The sequence below is a fragment of the Oncorhynchus keta genome, unplaced genomic scaffold (assembly GCF_023373465.1).
Source record: "Oncorhynchus keta strain PuntledgeMale-10-30-2019 unplaced genomic scaffold, Oket_V2 Un_contig_14578_pilon_pilon, whole genome shotgun sequence".
NCBI lineage: Eukaryota > Metazoa > Chordata > Actinopteri > Salmoniformes > Salmonidae > Oncorhynchus > Oncorhynchus keta.
The window spans coordinates 60,001-80,000 of NW_026278830.1; the positions used below are offsets into that span (position 1 = coordinate 60,001).

Consider the following 20,000-nt stretch of genomic DNA (forward strand, 5'->3'; position numbering starts at 1 on the left):
TGGTGTAGGACAGACAGTATGGTGTAGGACAGACAGTATGGTATAGGACAGACAGTATGGTGTAGGAAAGACAGTAAGGTGTAGGACAGACAGTATGGTGTAGGACAGACAGTATGGTGTACGACAGACAGTATGGTGTAGGACAGACAGTATGGTATAGGACAGACAGTATGGTGTAGGACAGACAGTATGGTGTAGGACAGACAGTATGGTGTAGGACAGACAGTAAGGTGTAGGACAGACAGTAAGGTGTAGGACAGACAGTATGGACAGTATGGTGTAGGACAGACAGTAAGGTGTAGGACAGACAGTATGGACAGTATGGTGTAGGACAGACAGTATGGTGTAGGACAGACAGTATGGTGTAGGACAGACAGTAGGGTGAAGGACAGATAGTATGGTGTAGGACAGACAGTATGGTGTAGGACAGACAGTATGGTATAGGACAGACAGTATGGTGTAGGACAGACAGTATGGTGTAGGACAGACAGTATGGTGTAGGACAGACAGTAAGGTGTAGGACAGACAGTATGGTGTAGGACAGACAGTATGGTGTAGGACAGACAGTATGGACAGTATGGTGTAGGACAGACAGTAAGGTGTAGGACAGACAGTATGGGCAGTATGGTGTAGGACAGACAGTAAGGTGTAGGACAGACAGTAGGGTGAAGGACAGACAGTATGGTGTAGGACAGACAGTATGGTGTAGGACAGACAGTATGGTGTAGGACAGACAGTAAGGTGTAGGACAGACAGTAGGGTGAAGGACAGACAGTATGGTGTAGGACAGACAGTATGGTGTAGGACAGACAGTAGGGTGTAGGACAGACAGTATGGTGTAGGACAGACAGTATGGTGTAGGACAGACATTATGGTGTAGGACAGACAGTATGGTGTAGGACAGACCTGAAACGTGATTTCTTAGACTCAGGTCTTCACATGATTGTGTTGTATAACGGTGGCCCTCGCATACACACACTAACCCACACACACACACACACTAACGCACGCACACACACACACTAACCCACACACACACACACTAATGCACACACACACATGCACAAACACACACACTAACCCACACACTAACCCACACACACACACACACTAACCCACACACACACACACTAGCCCACACACACACTAACCCACACACACACACACACACACACACACACACACACACACACACACACACACACACACACAGAGTCGGGGTGAGCGCTGCCGTTGGAAAACTACTGAGAGACATTCCTAGAGAGTGAGAGGAGACGTGTTGGTATGGCTGTTCAACCAGACTAATTATACCCTGTGACAACACAGGCAGAATCATGTTTCAATGCATTACAGAAGTCTACCAGTAATACCGTCTATATAGATGGTTTATCTGAACCTTGTGTAAACATAGAGGAACTAAATCAAGGAGTATATTTAAAAAGATATGTCCAGAAATATATATATGGAGGATTGGAAATGATCCAGACAATGGCATTAACTGAAGCCACAACCTGTGTGTGTGTGTGTGTGTGTGTGTGTGTGTGTGTGTGTGTGTGTGTGTGTGTGTGTGTGTGTGTGTGTGTGTGTGTGTGTGTGTGTGTGTGTGTGTGTGTGTGTGTGTGTGTGTGTACCCTCCCCTAACAGCTCAGAACCAATGAACACACATTCATCATCATGGCATATTATCAGTAGTCCTAGTTAATGACTCAGCTAATGATCTGGAGGTCATTGTGATGACTGTGAAGTAACTAGTTAATGACTCAGCTAATGATCTGGAGGTCATTGTGATGACTGTGAAGTAACTAGTTAATGACTCAGCTAATGATCTGGAGGTCATTGTGATGACTGTGAAGTAACTAGTTAATGACTCAGCTAATGATCTGGAGGTCATTGTGATGACTGTGAAGTAACTAGTTAATGACTCAGCTAATGATCTGGAGGTCATTGTGATGACTGTGAAGTAACTAGTTAATGACTCAGCTAATGATCTGGAGGTCATTGTGATGACTGTGAAGTAACTAGTTAATGACTCAGCTAATGATCTGGAGGTCATTGTGATGACTGTGAAGTAACTAGTTAATGACTCAGCTAATGATCTGGAGGTCATTGTGATGACTGTGAAGTAACTAGTTAATGACTCAGCTAATGATCTGGAGGTCATTGTGATGACTGTGAAGTAACTAGTTAATGACTCAGCTAATGATCTGGAGGTCATTGTGATGACTGTGAAGTAACTAGTTAATGACTCAGCTAATGATCTGGAGGTCATTGTGATGACTGTGAAGTAACTAGTTAATGACTCAGCTAATGATCTGAAAGTCATTGTGATGACTGTGAAGTAACTAGTTAATGACTCAGCGAATGATCTGGAAGTCATTGTGATGACTGTGAAGTAACTAGTTAATGACTCAGCTAATGATCTGGAGGTCAGTGTGATGACTGTGAAGTAACTAGTTAATGACTCAGCTAATGATCTGGAGGTCATTGTGATGACTGTGAAGTAACTAGTTAATGACTCAGCTAATGATCTGGAGGTCAGTGTGATGACTGTGAAGTAACTAGTTAACGACTCAGCTAATGATCTGGAGGTCATTGTGATGACTGTGAAGTAACTAGTTAATGACTCAGCTAATGATCTGGAGGTCATTGTGATGACTGTGAAGTAACTAGTTAATGACTCAGCTAATGATCTGGAGGTCATTGTGATGACTGTGAAGTAACTAGATAATGACTCAGCTAATGATCTGGAGGTCAGTGTGATGACTGTGAAGTAACTAGTTAATGACTCAGCGAATGATCTGGAAGTCATTTTGATGACTGTGAAGTAACTAGTTAATGACTCAGCTAATGATCTGGAAGTCATTGTGATGACTGTGAAGTAACTAGTTAATGACTCAGCGAATGATCTGGAAGTCATTGTGATGACTGTGAAGTAACTAGTTAATGACTCAGCTAATGATCTGGAGGTCAGTGTGATGACTGTGAAGTAACTAGTTAATGACTCAGCTAATGATCTGGAGGTCATTGTGATGACTGTGAAGTAACTAGTTAATGACTCAGCTAATGATCTGGAGGTCAGTGTGATGACTGTGAAGTAACTAGTTAATGACTCAGCTAATGATCTGGAGGTCATTGTGATGACTGTGAAGTAACTAGTTAATGACTCAGCTAATGATCTGGAGGTCATTGTGATGACTGTGAAGTAACTAGTTAATGACTCAGCTAATGATCTGGAGGTCAGTGTGATGACTGTGAAGTAACTAGTTAATGACTCAGCTAATGATCTGGAGGTCATTGTGATGACTGTGAAGTAACTAGTTAATGACTCAGCTAATGATCTGGAGGTCATTGTGATGACTGTGAAGTAACTAGTTAATGACTCAGCTAATGATCTGGAGGTCATTGTGATGACTGTGAAGTAACTAGTTAATGACTCAGCTAATGATCTGGAGGTCATTGTGATGACTGTGAAGTAACTAGTTAATGACTCAGCTAATGATCTGGAGGTCATTGTGATGACTGTGAAGTAACTAGTTAATGACTCAGCTAATGATGTGGAGGTCAGTGTGATGACTGTGAAGTAACTAGTTAATGACTCAGCTAATGATCTGGAGGTCATTGTGATGACTGTGAAGTAACTAGTTAATGACTCAGCTAATGATCTGGAGGTCATTGTGATGACTGTGAAGTAACTAGTTAATGACTCAGCTAATGATGTGGAGGTCAGTGTGATGACTGTGAAGTAACTAGTTAATGACTCAGCTAATGATCTGGAGGTCAGTGTGATGACTGTGAAGTAACTAGTTAATGACTCAGCTAATGATCTGGAGGTCATTGTGATGACTGTGAAGTAACTAGTTAATGACTCAGCTAATGATCTGGAAGTAATTGTGATGACTGTGAAGTAACTAGTTAATGACTCAGCTAATGATGTGGAGGTCATTGTGATGACTGTGAAGTAACTAGTTAATGACTCAGCTAATGATCTGGAGGTCATTGTGATGACTGTGAAGTAACTAGTTAATGACTCAGCTAATGATCTGGAGGTCATTGTGATGACTGTGAAGTAACTAGTTAATGACTCAGCTAATGATCTGGAGGTCATTGTGATGACTGTGAAGTAACTAGTTAATGACTCAGCTAATGATCTGGAGGTCATTGTGATGACTGTGAAGTAACTAGTTAATGACTCAGCTAATGATCTGGAGGTCAGTGTGATGACTGTGAAGTAACTAGTTAATGACTCAGCTAATGATCTGGAGGTCATTGTGATGACTGTGAAGTAACTAGTTAATCACTCAGCTAATGATCTGGAAGTCATTGTGATGACTGTGAAGTAACTAGTTAATGACTCAGCTAATGATCTGGAGGTCAGTGTGATGACTGTGAAGTAACTAGTTAATGACTCAGCTAATGATCTGGAGGTCATTGTGATGACTGTGAAGTAACTAGTTAATGACTCAGCTAATGATCTGGAGGTCATTGTGATGACTGTGAAGTAACTAGTTAATGACTCAGCTAATGATGTGGAGGTCAGTGTGATGACTGTGAAGTAACTAATTAATGACTCAGCTAATGATCTGGAGGTCAGTGTGATGACTGTGAAGTAACTAGTTAATGACTCAGCTAATGATCTGGAGGTCATTGTGATGACTGTGAAGTAACTAGTTAATGACTCAGCTAATGATCTGGAAGTAATTGTGATGACTGTGAAGTAACTAGTTAATGACTCAGCTAATGATGTGGAGGTCATTGTGATGACTGTGAAGTAACTAGTTAATGACTCAGCTAATGATCTGGAGGTCATTGTGATGACTGTGAAGTAACTAGTTAATGACTCAGCTAATGATCTGGAGGTCATTGTGATGACTGTGAAGTAACTAGTTAATGACTCAGCTAATGATCTGGAGGTCATTGTGATGACTGTGAAGTAACTAGTTAATGACTCAGCTAATGATCTGGAGGTCATTGTGATGACTGTGAAGTAACTAGTTAATGACTCAGCTAATGATGTGGAGGTCAGTGTGATGACTGTGAAGTAACTAGTTAATGACTCAGCTAATGATCTGGAGGTCAGTGTGATGACTGTGAAGTAACTAGTTAATGACTCAGCTAATGATCTGGAGGTCATTGTGATGACTGTGAAGTAACTAGTTAATGACTCAGCTAATGATCTGGAAGTAATTGTGATGACTGTGAAGTAACTAGTTAATGACTCAGCTAATGATGTGGAGGTCATTGTGATGACTGTGAAGTAACTAGTTAATGACTCAGCTAATGATCTGGAGGTCATTGTGATGACTGTGAAGTAACTAGTTAATGACTCAGCTAATGATCTGGAGGTCATTGTGATGACTGTGAAGTAACTAGTTAATGACTCAGCTAATGATCTGGAGGTCATTGTGATGACTGTGAAGTAACTAGTTAATGACTCAGCTAATGATCTGGAGGTCATTGTGATGACTGTGAAGTAACTAGTTAATGACTCAGCTAATGATCTGGAGGTCAGTGTGATGACTGTGAAGTAACTAGTTAATGACTCAGCTAATGATCTGGAGGTCATTGTGATGATGACTGTGAAGTAACTAGTTAATCACTCAGCTAATGATCTGGAAGTCATTGTGATGACTGTGAAGTAACTAGTTAATGACTCAGCTAATGATCTGGAGGTCAGTGTGATGACTGTGAAGTAACTAGTTAATGACTCAGCTAATGATCTGGAGGTCATTGTGATGACTGTGAAGTAACTAGTTAATGACTCAGCTAATGATCTGGAGGTCATTGTGATGACTGTGAAGTAACTAGTTAATGACTCAGCTAATGATGTGGAGGTCAGTGTGATGACTGTGAAGTAACTAATTAATGACTCAGCTAATGATCTGGAGGTCAGTGTGATGACTGTGAAGTAACTAGTTAATGACTCAGCTAATGATCTGGAGGTCATTGTGATGACTGTGAAGTAACTAGTTAATGACTCAGCTAATGATCTGGAAGTAATTGTGATGACTGTGAAGTAACTAGTTAATGACTCAGCTAATGATGTGGAGGTCATTGTGATGACTGTGAAGTAACTAGTTAATGACTCAGCTAATGATCTGGAGGTCATTGTGATGACTGTGAAGTAACTAGTTAATGACTCAGCTAATGATATGGAGGTCATTGTGATGACTGTGAAGTAACTAGTTAATGACTCAGCTAATGATCTGGAGGTCATTGTGATGACTGTGAAGTAACTAGTTAATGACTCAGCTAATGATCTGGAGGTCAGTGTGATGACTGTGAAGTAACTAGTTAATGACTCAGCTAATGATCTGGAGGTCAGTGTGATGACTGTGAAGTAACTAGTTAATGACTCAGCTAATGATCTGGAAGTCATTGTGATGACTGTGAAGTAACTAGTTAATGACTCAGCTAATGATCTGGAGGTCATTGTGATGACTGTGAAGTAACTAGTTAATGACTCAGCTAATGATCTGGAGGTCATTGTGATGACTGTGAAGTAACTAGTTAATGACTCAGCTAATGATCTGGAGGTCATTGTGATGACTGTGAAGTAACTAGTTAATGACTCAGCTAATGATCTGGAGGTCATTGTGATGACTGTGAAGTAACTAGATAACGGGCCAGTTTCCCAGACACAGATTCTGTCAGGATTTGGCCAGGGTTGTTCCGGTTTTTGGTCACTAGATGCCCCCATTGTGCCCTTTGACCTTTTGTTTTCCCTTGATCCCCATGATTATTTGCACCTGTGCCTCGTTTCCCCTGATTGCATTTAAACCCTTAGTTTTCCTCAGTTCTTTGCTCTGTGTTTGTATGTTAGCACCCAGCCCTAGTACTCTGAGAACTCTTGTTGATCCCGGTGGACTCTCTTGTGGAATTCTGTTTTTTGTTCTTGTTTGTTTGTTTTTGAATATCTTTTGAGGCTTTTTGTGCTTTATCTTCCACCTTGTGGATTTACCTTTTTGTCTTGGAGGATTTCCTTTGTTCTTGTGGAATTCCTTTTGAGGTTGTGGAGTTACATGTTTTTCCTGAAGAACTTAACTTTTTACTTCATTAAATACACCGTCTCAAGTACTGCTGTGTCTGCCTCATCTTCTGGGTTCTGCTGACTATTCGTGGCTCAGTTGGTTTAGTGACTGTTTCTCACTCCGGAGACCCAGGTTCGTAACCGGGTCCTGACAGAAACACAGAGCCAAGAACTGAGTAAAACAAAGGGTTTAAATACAATCAGGGGAAACGAGGCACAGGTGCAAATAATCATGGGGATCAAGGGAAAACAAAAGGTCAAAAGGCACAATGGGGGCATCTAGTGACCAAAAACCGGAACAACCCTGGCCAAATCCTGACAGAATCATCCTAGTTCTGAACTTGGATTCATCTGTGTTTCAGGCAACCACTCCAAAGAGTCTGATATGTAGGTTTTGTTTAAAGCTCTTGTTCAGATGGAAGGGGAAATGGCATGTGAGGTAATGATTCTGGAAAATTCTATGCACCTTCCGCATTGACAATGAATGAGTTCATAAACAATATGTACGTATGAATCAGCATCCTGCGGCTGAGGTGAGGGTCTGTGTGTGTGTGTGTGTGTGTGTGTGTGTGTGTGTTCTGTTCTTGTAAAGGAATTAAAAAGCTTTTATGAGTCACCTAAGTGATGTGTGTAGACCTAAGTGATGTGTGTAGACCTAAGTGATGTGTGTAGACCTAAGTGATGTGTGTAGCCCTAAGTGATGTGTGTAGACCTAAGTGATGTGTGTAGACCTAAGTGATGTGTGTCGACCTAAGTGATGTGTAGACCTAAGTGATGTGTGTAGACCTAAGTGATGTGTGTAGACCTAAGTGATGTGTGTAGACCTAAGTGATGTGTGTCGACCTAAGTGATGTGTGTCGACCTAAGTGATGTGTGTAGACCTAAGTGATGTGTGTAGACCTAAGTGATGTGTGTCGACCTAAGTGATGTGTGTAGCCCTAAGTGATGTGTGTAGACCTAAGTGATGTGTGTAGACCTAAGTGATGTGTGTAGCCCTAAGTGATGTGTGTAGCCCTAAGTGATGTGTGTAGCCCTAAGTGATGTGTGTAGACCTAAGTGATGTGTGTAGACCTAAGTGATGTGTGTAGACCTAAGTGATGTGTGTAGCCCTAAGTGATGTGTGTAGACCTAAGTGATGTGTGTAGACCTAAGTGATGTGTGTAGACCTAAGTGATGTGTGTAGCCCTAAGTGATGTGTGTAGACCTAAGTGCCAGTCAAGGAAGTGGTTTGTTAGCAGAGCCAGAGTTGGCTTATACCTGTCCTGACGAGAGAGGGCAGGTAAAGGGTCGGAGACAGAGAGTAGAGTTCAAGGGTAGAGGTCAGAGGTCGAAGACGCCTGTCTCTACTAGAACCAGGTGAGACAGTGTCGGCTACATGTATCGGCAAGCCACCGTCCTAACCATTAATAAACCAAGAGAAACCCCTCCCTTTTTTTGACAGAGGGTGACACTGGTTTTGGAGGTAGGAGTTACCGTAGCAGATTCATGGAGTGGAGCCTTGCCCTCCACACCTGGTCCCTAGAACACAGTGAGAGCTGGGAAATCTGCTCCACAGCCGGACCCTCTAGTCATGTCCACTGAATCAACACTACATTCAGAGAGGAGGAAAGAGAGAGAGAAAGGAGGAAAGAGAGAGAGAGAGAGAGAGAGAGAGAGAGAGAGAGAGAGAGAGAGAGAGAGAGAGAGAGAGAGAGAGAGAGAGTTATAGAGCAGGCCAGATTCATCCCACGGGTGATTTTATTTCGCACTCCAAGTAATTTTTGTTTTTTGTTTTTTTGTTGTTGCACATAAACAACAGTAAAATCACCAGGTTATATCAGCTCAGAGGGGTAAAATCACCAGGTTATCAGCTCAGAGGGGTAAAATCACCAGGTTATCAGCTCAGAGGGGTAAAATCACCAGGTTATCAGCTCAGAGGGGTAAAATCACCAGGTTATCAGCTCAGAGGGGTAAAATCACCAGGTTATCAGCTCAGAGGGGTAAAATCACCAGGTTATCAGCTCAGAGGGTAAAATCACCAGGTTATATCAGCTCAGAGGGTAAAATCACCAGGTTATCAGCTCAGAGGGGTAAAATCACCAGGTTATCAGCTCAGAGGGGTAAAATCACCAGGTTATCAGCTCAGAGTGGTAAAATCACCAGGTTATCAGCTCAGAGGGGTAAAATCACCAGGTTATCAGCTCAGAGGGGTAAAATCACCAGGTTATATCAGCTCAGAGGGGTAAAATCACCAGGTTATCAGCTCAGAGGGGTAAAATCACCAGGTTATCAGCTCAGAGGGGTAAAATCACCAGGTTATCAGCTCAGAGTGGTAAAATCACCAGGTTATCAGCTCAGAGGGTAAAATCACCAGGTTATATCAGCTCAGAGGGGTAAAATCACCAGGTTATCAGCTCAGAGGGGTAAAATCACCAGGTTATATCAGCTCAGAGTGGTAAAATCACCAGGTTATCAGCTCAGAGGGGTAAAATCACCAGGTTATCAGCTCAGAGGGGTAAAATCACCAGGTTATCAGCTCAGAGGGGTAAAATCACCAGGTTATCAGCTCAGAGTGGTAAAATCACCAGGTTATCAGCTCAGAGGGGTAAAATCACCAGGTTATCATCTCAGAGTGACTGTAATGTAAGAAATCTGTTCCCAAGTGTCCCCACACACTGTAAATAGTTGTCTCTGTTTGGGGTTGTTGCGGTCAGTTGGCAGTGGACACGTTATTTATAATTATGCTCCGCCTCCCACGACCATCTGCTGAAGAAAAACAATGAGTCCCGTGTCATGTCACTGGGGAGCACTGACCTACACAGCCAATGCAACTTCCTCATTGTCTCTCAACCAGGCTGTCATGTCACTGGGGAGCACTGACCTACAAAGCCAATGCAACTTCCTCATTGTCCCTCAACCAGGCTGTCATGTCACTGGGGAGCCCTGACCTACACAGCCAATGCAACTTCTCCATTGTCCCTCAACCAGGCTGTCATGTCACTGGGGAGCACTGACCTACACAGCCAATGCAACTTCTCCATTGTCCCTCAACCAGGCTGTCCTGTCACTGGGGAGCCCTGACCTACACAGCCCATGCAACTTCTCCATTGTCCCTCAACCAGGCTGTCATGTCACTGGGGAGCACTGACCTACACAGCCAATGCAACTTCCTCATTGTCTCTAAACCAGGCTGTCATGTCACTGGGGAGCACTGACCTACACAGCCAATGCAACTTCTCCATTGTCCCTCAACCAGGCTGTCATGTCACTGGGGAGCCCTGACCTACACAGCCAATGCAACTTCTCCATTGTCTCTCAACCAGGCTGTCATGTCACTGGGGAGCACTGACCTACACAGCCAATGCAACTTCTCCATTGTCCCTCAACCAGGCTGTCATGTCACTCAACCAGGGGATGTCACTGCACCTACACAGCCAATGCAACTTCCTCATTGTCCCTCAACCAGGCTGTCATGTCATTGACAAGCCGTACCAACAGTAACAATAGTAGACGGTGGTAATGTTATCTCAACGTTTAGCCAAAGAAGATAGATTTAACCGAGCAAAACCGTTTCAGCCTGTCTAATGTAAAGGTTGTGACTGAGTTCATTCTCACCTGGGCTGCGTCGTACCCATAGGTTTCTATGGTGGGAGCAAGAGCACAGTGAAAACCCACCCTCACCTATAGAGGGTGCTGTTGTGACTACTGTAGAGACCATTGCAAAACAGTGTTTTTAACCAGATATTTAGTGAGAAATAAAGATATTTCGATATATATAAAAAAATAATGTATATATTCCTGCCTTTTTCTTAACGTTTTAAAAATGTTGTTGGATGAGGGTGGTCGTCCTCCTCTGTTCCACAGTCCGCCCTTCCTGTTCTTCAGTCAATGCATCTCTTCTCTTGGACAGCCACAATACATTCCTATCTATACATACAGTAGACTACATGTCTACGCTCACCTGACCAAAGATGGGGTAGGTTCTTCTCCTCCTTCACTTCCACAACACGTATAGACCTCTACACACCTGACAATACACCTCTATGTACACACAGTCTCTATAGACCTCTACAAACCTCTATGTATACATACAGTCTCTACAGACCTCTACAAAACTCTATGTATACATATAGTCTCTACAGACCTCTACAAACCTCTATGTATACATATAGTCTCTACAGACCTCTATACATCTCTATGTATACATATAGTCTCTATAGACCTCTATACACCTCTATGTATACACACAGTCTCTATAGACCTCTATACACCTCTATGTATACACACAGTCTCTATAGACCTCTATACACCTCTATGTATACACACAGTCTCCATAGACCTCTACACACCTGACAATACACCTCTATGTACACACAGTCTCTATAGACCTCTACACACCTGACAATACACCTCTATGTACACACAGTCTCTATAGACCTCTACAAACCTCTATGTATACATACAGTCTCTACAGACCTCTACAAAACTCTATGTATTCACACAGTCTCCATAGACCTCTATACACCTCTATGTATACACACAGTCTCCATAGACCTCTACACACCTGACAATACATCTCTATGTATACGCACAGTCTCTATAGACCTCTACAAACCTCTATGTATACACACAGTCTCCATAGACCTCTACAAACCTCTATGTATACACACAGTCTCTATAGACCTCTACACACCTCTATGTATATACACAGACTCTATAGACCTCTACACACCTCTATGTATATACACAGACTCTATAGACCTCTATACACCTCTATGTATATACACAGTCTCTATAGACCTCTACACACCTCTATGTATATACACAGACTCTATAGACCTCTACACACCTCTATGTATATACAAAGACTCTATAGACCTCTATACACCTCTATGTATATACACAGTCTCTATAGACCTCTACACACCTCTATGTATATACACAGACTCTATAGACCTCTACAAACCTCTATGTATACACACAGTCTCTATAGACCTCTACAAACCTCTATGTATATACACAGTCTCTATAGACCTCTACAAACCTCTATGTATACACACAGTCTCTATAGACCTCTACACACCTCTATGTATATACACAGTCTCTATAGACCTCTACACACCTCTATGTATACACACAGACCTGAACCTGAACACCACAACAGGCCTCTATATACACCAATACACTTCTACCTGAACACCACAACAGGCCTCTATATACACCAATACACTTCTACCTGAACACCACAACAGGCCTCTATATACACCAATACACTTCTACCTGAACACCACAACAGGCCTCTATACACCAATACACTTCTACCTGAACACCACAACAGGCCTCTATATACACCAATACACTTCTACCTAAACACCACAACAGGCCTCTATATACACCAATACACTTCTACCTGAACCTGAACACCACAACAGGCCTCTATATACACCAATACACTTCTATCTGAACACCACAACATGCCTCTATATACACCAATACACTTCTACCTGAACACCACAACAGGCCTCTATATACACCAATACACTTCTACCTGAACACCACAACAGGCCTCTATATACACCAATACACTTCTACCTGAACACCACAACAGGCCTCTATATACACCAATACACTTCTACCTGAACACCACAACAGGCCTCTATATACACCAATACACTTCTACCTGAACACCACAACAGGCCTCTATATACACCAATACACTTCTACCTGAACACCACAACAGGCCTCTATATACACCAATACACTTCTACCTAAACACCACAACAGGCCTCTCTATACACCAATACACTTCTACCTGAACACCACAACAGGCCTCTATATACACCAATACACTTCTACCTGAACACCACAACAGGCCTCTATATACACCAATACACTTCTACCTGAACACCACAACAGGCCTCTATATACACCAATACACTTCTACCTAAACACCACAACAGGCCTCTATATACACCAATACACTTCTACCTGAACACCACAACAGGCCTCTATATACACCAATACACTTCTACCTGAACACCACAACAGGCCTCTATATACACCAATACACTTCTACCTGAACACCACAACAGGCCTCTATATACACCAATACACTTCTACCTAAACACCACAACAGGCCTCTATATACACCAATACACTTCTACCTGAACACCACAACAGGCCTCTATATACACCAATACACTTCTACCTGAACACCACAACAGGCCTCTATATACACCAATACACTTCTACCTGAACACCACAACAGGCCTCTATATACACCAATACACTTCTACCTGAACACCACAACAGGCCTCTATATACACCAATACACTTCTACCTGAACACCACAACAGGCCTCTATATACACCAATACACTTCTACCTAAACACCACAACAGGCCTCTCTATACACCAATACACTTCTACCTGAACACCACAACAGGCCTCTATATACACCAATACACTTCTACCTGAACACCACAACAGGCCTCTATATACACCAATACACTTCTACCTGAACACCACAACAGGCCTCTATATACACCAATACACTTCTACCTAAACACCACAACAGGCCTCTCTATACACCAATACACTTCTACCTGAACACCACAACAGGCCTCTATACACACCAATACACTTCTACCTAAACACCACAACAGGCCTCTCTATACACCAATACACTTCTACCTGAACACCACAACAGGCCTCTATATACACCAATACACTTCTACCTGAACCTGAACACCACAATAGGCCTCTATACACACCAATACACTTCTACCTGAACACCACAACAGGCCTCTATATACACCAATACACTTCTACCTGAACCTGAACACCACAACAGGCCTCTATACACACCAATACACTTCTACCTGAACACCACAACAGGCCTCTATATACACCAATACACTTCTACCTGAACACCACAACAGGCCTCTATATACACCAATACACTTCTACCTGAACCTGAACACCACAACAGGCCTCTATATACACCAATACACTTCTACCTGAACACCACAACAGGCCTCTATATACACCAATACACTTCTACCTGAACACCACAACAGGCCTCTATATACACCAATACACTTCTACCTGAACACCACAACAGGCCTCTATATACACCAATACACTTCTACCTGAACACCACAACAGGCCTCTATACACACCAATACACTTCTACCTGAACACCACAACAGGCCTCTATATACACCAATACACTTCTACCTGAACACCACAACAGGCCTCTATATACACCAATACACTTCTACCTGAACACCACAACAGGCCTCTATACACACCAATACACTTCTACCTGAACACCACAACAGGCCTCTCTATACACCAATACACTTCTACCTGAACACCACAACAGGCCTCTATATACACCAATACACTTCTACCTAAACACCACAACAGGCCTCTATATACACCAATACACTTCTACCTGAACCTGAACACCACAACAGGCCTCTATATACACCAATACACTTCTATCTGAACACCACAACAGGCCTCTATATACACCAATACACTTCTACCTGAACACCACAACAGGCCTCTATATACACCAATACACTTCTACCTGAACACCACAACAGGCCTCTATATACACCAATACACTTCTACCTGAACACCACAACAGGCCTCTATATACACCAATACACTTCTACCTGAACACCACAACAGGCCTCTATATACACCAATACACTTCTACCTGAACACCACAACAGGCCTCTATATACACCAATACACTTCTACCTGAACACCACAACAGGCCTCTATATACACCAATACACTTCTACCTGAACACCACAACAGGCCTCTATATACACCAATACACTTCTACCTGAACACCACAACAGGCCTCTATATACACCAATACACTTCTACCTGAACACCACAACAGGCCTCTATATACACCAATACACTTCTACCTGAACACCACAACAGGCCTCTATATACACCAATACACTTCTACCTGAACACCACAACAGGCCTCTATATACACCAATACACTTCTACCTGAACACCACAACAGGCCCTCTATACACCAATACACTTCTACCTGAACACCACAACAGGCCTCTATATACACCAATACACTTCTACCTAAACACCACAACAGGCCTCTATATACACCAATACACTTCTACCTGAACCTGAACACCACAACAGGCCTCTATATACACCAATACACTTCTATCTGAACACCACAACAGGCCTCTATATACACCAATACACTTCTACCTGAACACCACAACAGGCCTCTATATACACCAATACACTTCTACCTGAACACCACAACAGGCCTCTATATACACCAATACACTTCTACCTGAACACCACAACAGGCCTCTATATACACCAATACACTTCTACCTGAACACCACAACAGGCCTCTATATACACCAATACACTTCTACCTGAACACCACAACAGGCCTCTATATACACCAATACACTTCTACCTGAACACCACAACAGGCCTCTATATACACCAATACACTTCTACCTGAACACCACAACAGGCCTCTATATACACCAATACACTTCTACCTGAACACCACAACAGGCCTCTATATACACCAATACACTTCTACCTGAACACCACAACAGGCCTCTATATACACCAATACACTTCTACCTGAACACCACAACAGGCCTCTATATACACCAATACACTTCTACCTAAACACCACAACAGGCCTCTCTATACACCAATACACTTCTACCTGAACACCACAACAGGCCTCTATATACACCAATACACTTCTACCTGAACACCACAACAGGCCTCTATATACACCAATACACTTCTACCTGAACACCACAACAGGCCTCTATATACACCAATACATTTCTACCTAAACACCACAACAGGCCTCTCTATACACCAATACACTTCTACCTGAACACCACAACAGGCCTCTATACACACCAATACACTTCTACCTAAACACCACAACAGGCCTCTCTATACACCAATACACTTCTACCTGAACACCACAACAGGCCTCTATATACACCAATACACTTCTACCTGAACCTGAACACCACAATAGGCCTCTATACACACCAATACACTTCTACCTGAACACCACAACAGGCCTCTATATACACCAATACACTTCTACCTGAACCTGAACACCACAACAGGCCTCTATACACACCAATACACTTCTACCTGAACACCACAACAGGCCTCTATATACACCAATACACTTCTACCTGAACACCACAACAGGCCTCTATATACACCAATACACTTCTACCTGAACCTGAACACCACAACAGGCCTCTATATACACCAATACACTTCTACCTGAACACCACAACAGGCCTCTATATACACCAATACACTTCTACCTGAACACCACAACAGGCCTCTATATACACCAATACACTTCTACCTGAACACCACAACAGGCCTCTATATACACCAATACACTTCTACCTGAACACCACAACAGGCCTCTATACACACCAATACACTTCTACCTGAACACCACAACAGGCCTCTATATACACCAATACACTTCTACCTGAACACCACAACAGGCCTCTATATACACCAATACACTTCTACCTGAACCTGAACACCACAACAGGCCTCTATATACACCAATACACTTCTACCTGAACACCACAACAGGCCTCTATATACACCAATACACTTCTACCTGAACACCACAACAGGCCTCTATATACACCAATACACTTCTACCTGAACACCACAACAGGCCTCTATATACACCAATACACTTCTACCTGAACCTGAACACCACAACAGGCCTCTATATACACCAATACACTTCTACCTGAACCTGAACACCACAACAGGCCTCTATATACACCAATACACTTCTACCTAAACACCACAACAGGCCTCTCTATACACCAATACACTTCTACCTGAACACCACAACAGGCCTCTATATACACCAATACACTTCTACCTGAACACCACAACAGGCCTCTATATACACCAATACACTTCTACCTGAACACCACAACAGGCCTCTATATACACCAATACATTTCTACCTAAACACCACAACAGGCCTCTCTATACACCAATACACTTCTACCTGAACACCACAACAGGCCTCTATACACACCAATACACTTCTACCTAAACACCACAACAGGCCTCTCTATACACCAATACACTTCTACCTGAACACCACAACAGGCCTCTATATACACCAATACACTTCTACCTGAACCTGAACACCACAATAGGCCTCTATACACACCAATACACTTCTACCTGAACACCACAACAGGCCTCTATATACACCAATACACTTCTACCTGAACCTGAACACCACAACAGGCCTCTATACACACCAATACACTTCTACCTGAACACCACAACAGGCCTCTATATACACCAATACACTTCTACCTGAACACCACAACAGGCCTCTATATACACCAATACACTTCTACCTGAACCTGAACACCACAACAGGCCTCTATATACACCAATACACTTCTACCTGAACACCACAACAGGCCTCTATATACACCAATACACTTCTACCTGAACACCACAACAGGCCTCTATATACACCAATACACTTCTACCTGAACACCACAACAGGCCTCTATATACACCAATACACTTCTACCTGAACACCACAACAGGCCTCTATACACACCAATACACTTCTACCTGAACACCACAACAGGCCTCTATATACACCAATACACTTCTACCTGAACACCACAACAGGCCTCTATATACACCAATACACTTCTACCTGAACCTGAACACCACAACAGGCCTCTATATACACCAATACACTTCTACCTGAACACCACAACAGGCCTCTATATACACCAATACACTTCTACCTGAACACCACAACAGGCCTCTATATACACCAATACACTTCTACCTGAACACCACAACAGGCCTCTATATACACCAATACACTTCTACCTGAACCTGAACACCACAACAGGCCTCTATATACACCAATACACTTCTACCTGAACCTGAACACCACAACAGGCCTCTATATACACCAATACACTTCTACCTGAACACCACAACAGGCCTCTATATACACCAATACACTTCTACCTGAACCTGAACACCACAACAGGCCTCTATACACACCAATACACTTCTAACTACCGCCAGTTAAATCGTCCATGATCCACCACTCACCAGAAAACACTATGTACATGGCAACAAGTCTTTGCTCACCTCCCGAGGTTTCGGTCCGTAAAACCTCGTTCCCGAAGAAGACGGGGCCGGCGGACATTTTGTCAACGATGCTCAGCGCTGCCGGGTGAGACCCCGCCCATCTCTCCCCCACACCCTCCTACACGCCCCCCACTCCCTCCTTCATGTCCCCCCACTCCCTCCTTCACGCCCCCACTCCCTCCTTCATGCCCCCCACTCCCTCCTTCATGCCCCCCACTCCCTCCTTCATGCCCCCCTCCATGAGAAGTCAGCGCCTGACTTCAGAGTAAATAGCTTTTTTATTTTTGTTCTTCCTACATCCTTACTTTCTTTCTCTCCACTTCCTCTCCTCCTTGTCCCTTTATCAGCTGATCATGGACTGGCTTCCTGTCGTTGAGTTCCTTGTTTATTTATTAGTAGTTTGTTTATTGTAATTGAGCTTGACAGTGTGCACATGGTGAATGTTCCTCAGCGATCAACTATTTTGTCATGTGGTTCTGTTAAGATGTCAGTTCTATTTGTGTAACATCCCCCTGTGCTTACCCTCCCTCAGCCCCATCCCAACACCCCCCTCTGCTTACCCTCCCTCAGCCCCATCCCAACACCCCCCTCTGCTTACCCTCCCTCAGCCCCATCCCAACGCCCCCTCAGCCCCATCCCAACACCCCCTCTGCTTACCCTCCCTCAGCCCCATCCCAACACCCCCTGTGCTTACCCTCCCTCAGCCCCATCCCAACACCCCCCTCTGCTTACCCTCCCTCAGCCCCATCCCAACACCCCCTCTGCTTACCCTCCCTCAGCCCCATCCCAACGCCCCTTCAGCCCCATCCCAACACCCCCTCTGCTTACCCTCCTCAGCCCCATCCCAACACCCCCTGTGCTTACCCTCCCTCAGCCCCATCCCAACACCCCCTCTGTTTACCCTCCCTCAGCCCCATCCCAACGCCCCCTCAGCCCCATCCCAACAGCCCCTCTGTTTACCCTCCCTCAGCCCCATCCCAACACCCCCTCTGTTTACCCTCCCTCAGCCCCATCCCAACACCCCCTCTGTTTACCCTCCTCAGCCCCATCCCAACGCCCCCTCAGCCCCATCCCAACACCCCCTCTGTTTACCCTCCCTCAGCCCCATCCCAACACCCCCTCTGTTTACCCTCCCTCAGCCCCATCCCAACACCCCCTCTGTTTACCCTCCCTCAGCCCCACCCCCCTGTTTTACAGTCATGAGGTTATTGGAAGTGTTCCTATAGTATATCTATGTATCTATATGTATATTCTGAACTTTCCCTTCCTTTCTTTGATGCTGTCTTCTCTGCTGTTTGCATGGTAGTGTACAGCAGGAATGGTCAACTCAGGGTTGGGCTCCATTCCATTTAAACTACAGTCCATTCAGGAAGTACCCTGAAATTCCAATTCCAATCATCTTCAATGCTTTTCAACTCTGAATATGCATGAAACCTTCGTCTTTCTTTGTTTACAGATCTCTCTCTCCCTCTCTCTCTCTCTCTCTCTCTCTCTCTCTCTCTCTCTCTCTCTCCCTCTCTCCCTCTCTCTTTCTCTCTTTCTCTCTCTAGTTGAACAATCATTTGCTTCGGTGAGAAGAGGAAGAAGAACGAGGTTAAAATGTCTCTGAACGTTCCGGGCCTGATCGTCATGGCGATCTTCTACTTGCTGATCCTAGGCACGGGGATCTGGGCCTCGATGCGCTCCAAGAAGGTGGAGAGGAAGTGTACAGGGTCGGACGGGATGGAGATCACGCTGCTCGCCGGACGCAACATCAACCTGCT

General features: G+C 43.8%; 1 protein-coding gene and 2 long non-coding RNA genes across 25 annotated transcripts in view; 1 reads left to right on the plus strand and 2 right to left on the minus strand.

Moving 5' to 3' along the window:
• Window positions 1-20,000, plus strand: part of LOC127918589 (high-affinity choline transporter 1-like) — a 36,074-nt gene that overhangs the window by 4,540 nt on the left and 11,534 nt on the right. Inside the window, exons 1-2 of one of the 2 annotated variants that reach the window (XM_052501863.1) lie at window positions 18,272-18,322; window positions 19,788-20,000. The exon at window positions 19,788-20,000 is cut by the window's right edge and continues 23 nt beyond it. In XM_052501863.1, coding sequence (XP_052357823.1) covers window positions 19,837-20,000 — 164 coding nt within the window. In that variant the 5' untranslated portion in view covers window positions 18,272-18,322; window positions 19,788-19,836. Of the gene's footprint in view, window positions 1-18,271; window positions 18,323-19,787 lie in introns of those variants that run through there. The other variant, XM_052501862.1, reaches the window with a different exon arrangement.
• LOC127918591 (uncharacterized) lies at window positions 7,389-8,353 on the minus strand. 3 transcript variants are annotated; one of them, XR_008100464.1, is made up of 4 exons: window positions 8,232-8,353; window positions 8,099-8,174; window positions 7,985-8,060; window positions 7,389-7,758 (listed from the first exon to the last, which is right to left on the minus strand). It is a non-coding gene; the product is annotated as an uncharacterized LOC127918591 (long non-coding RNA). The 3 variants fall into 3 exon arrangements; XR_008100462.1 differs by having other exon boundaries at window positions 7,389-7,682; window positions 7,890-8,060; XR_008100463.1 differs by having other exon boundaries at window positions 7,389-7,682; window positions 7,890-8,060; window positions 8,099-8,193.
• LOC127918590 (uncharacterized) lies at window positions 12,385-18,250 on the minus strand. 20 transcript variants are annotated; one of them, XR_008100454.1, is made up of 5 exons: window positions 17,290-18,250; window positions 16,386-16,887; window positions 15,928-15,971; window positions 14,289-14,332; window positions 13,138-14,200 (listed from the first exon to the last, which is right to left on the minus strand). It is a non-coding gene; the product is annotated as an uncharacterized LOC127918590 (long non-coding RNA). The 20 variants fall into 20 exon arrangements; XR_008100440.1 differs by lacking the exons at window positions 14,289-14,332; window positions 15,928-15,971 and adding an exon at window positions 12,385-12,950 and having other exon boundaries at window positions 13,655-14,288; window positions 16,160-16,887; XR_008100445.1 differs by lacking the exons at window positions 14,289-14,332; window positions 15,928-15,971 and having other exon boundaries at window positions 13,138-14,288; window positions 16,160-16,887; window positions 17,290-17,923; window positions 17,974-18,250.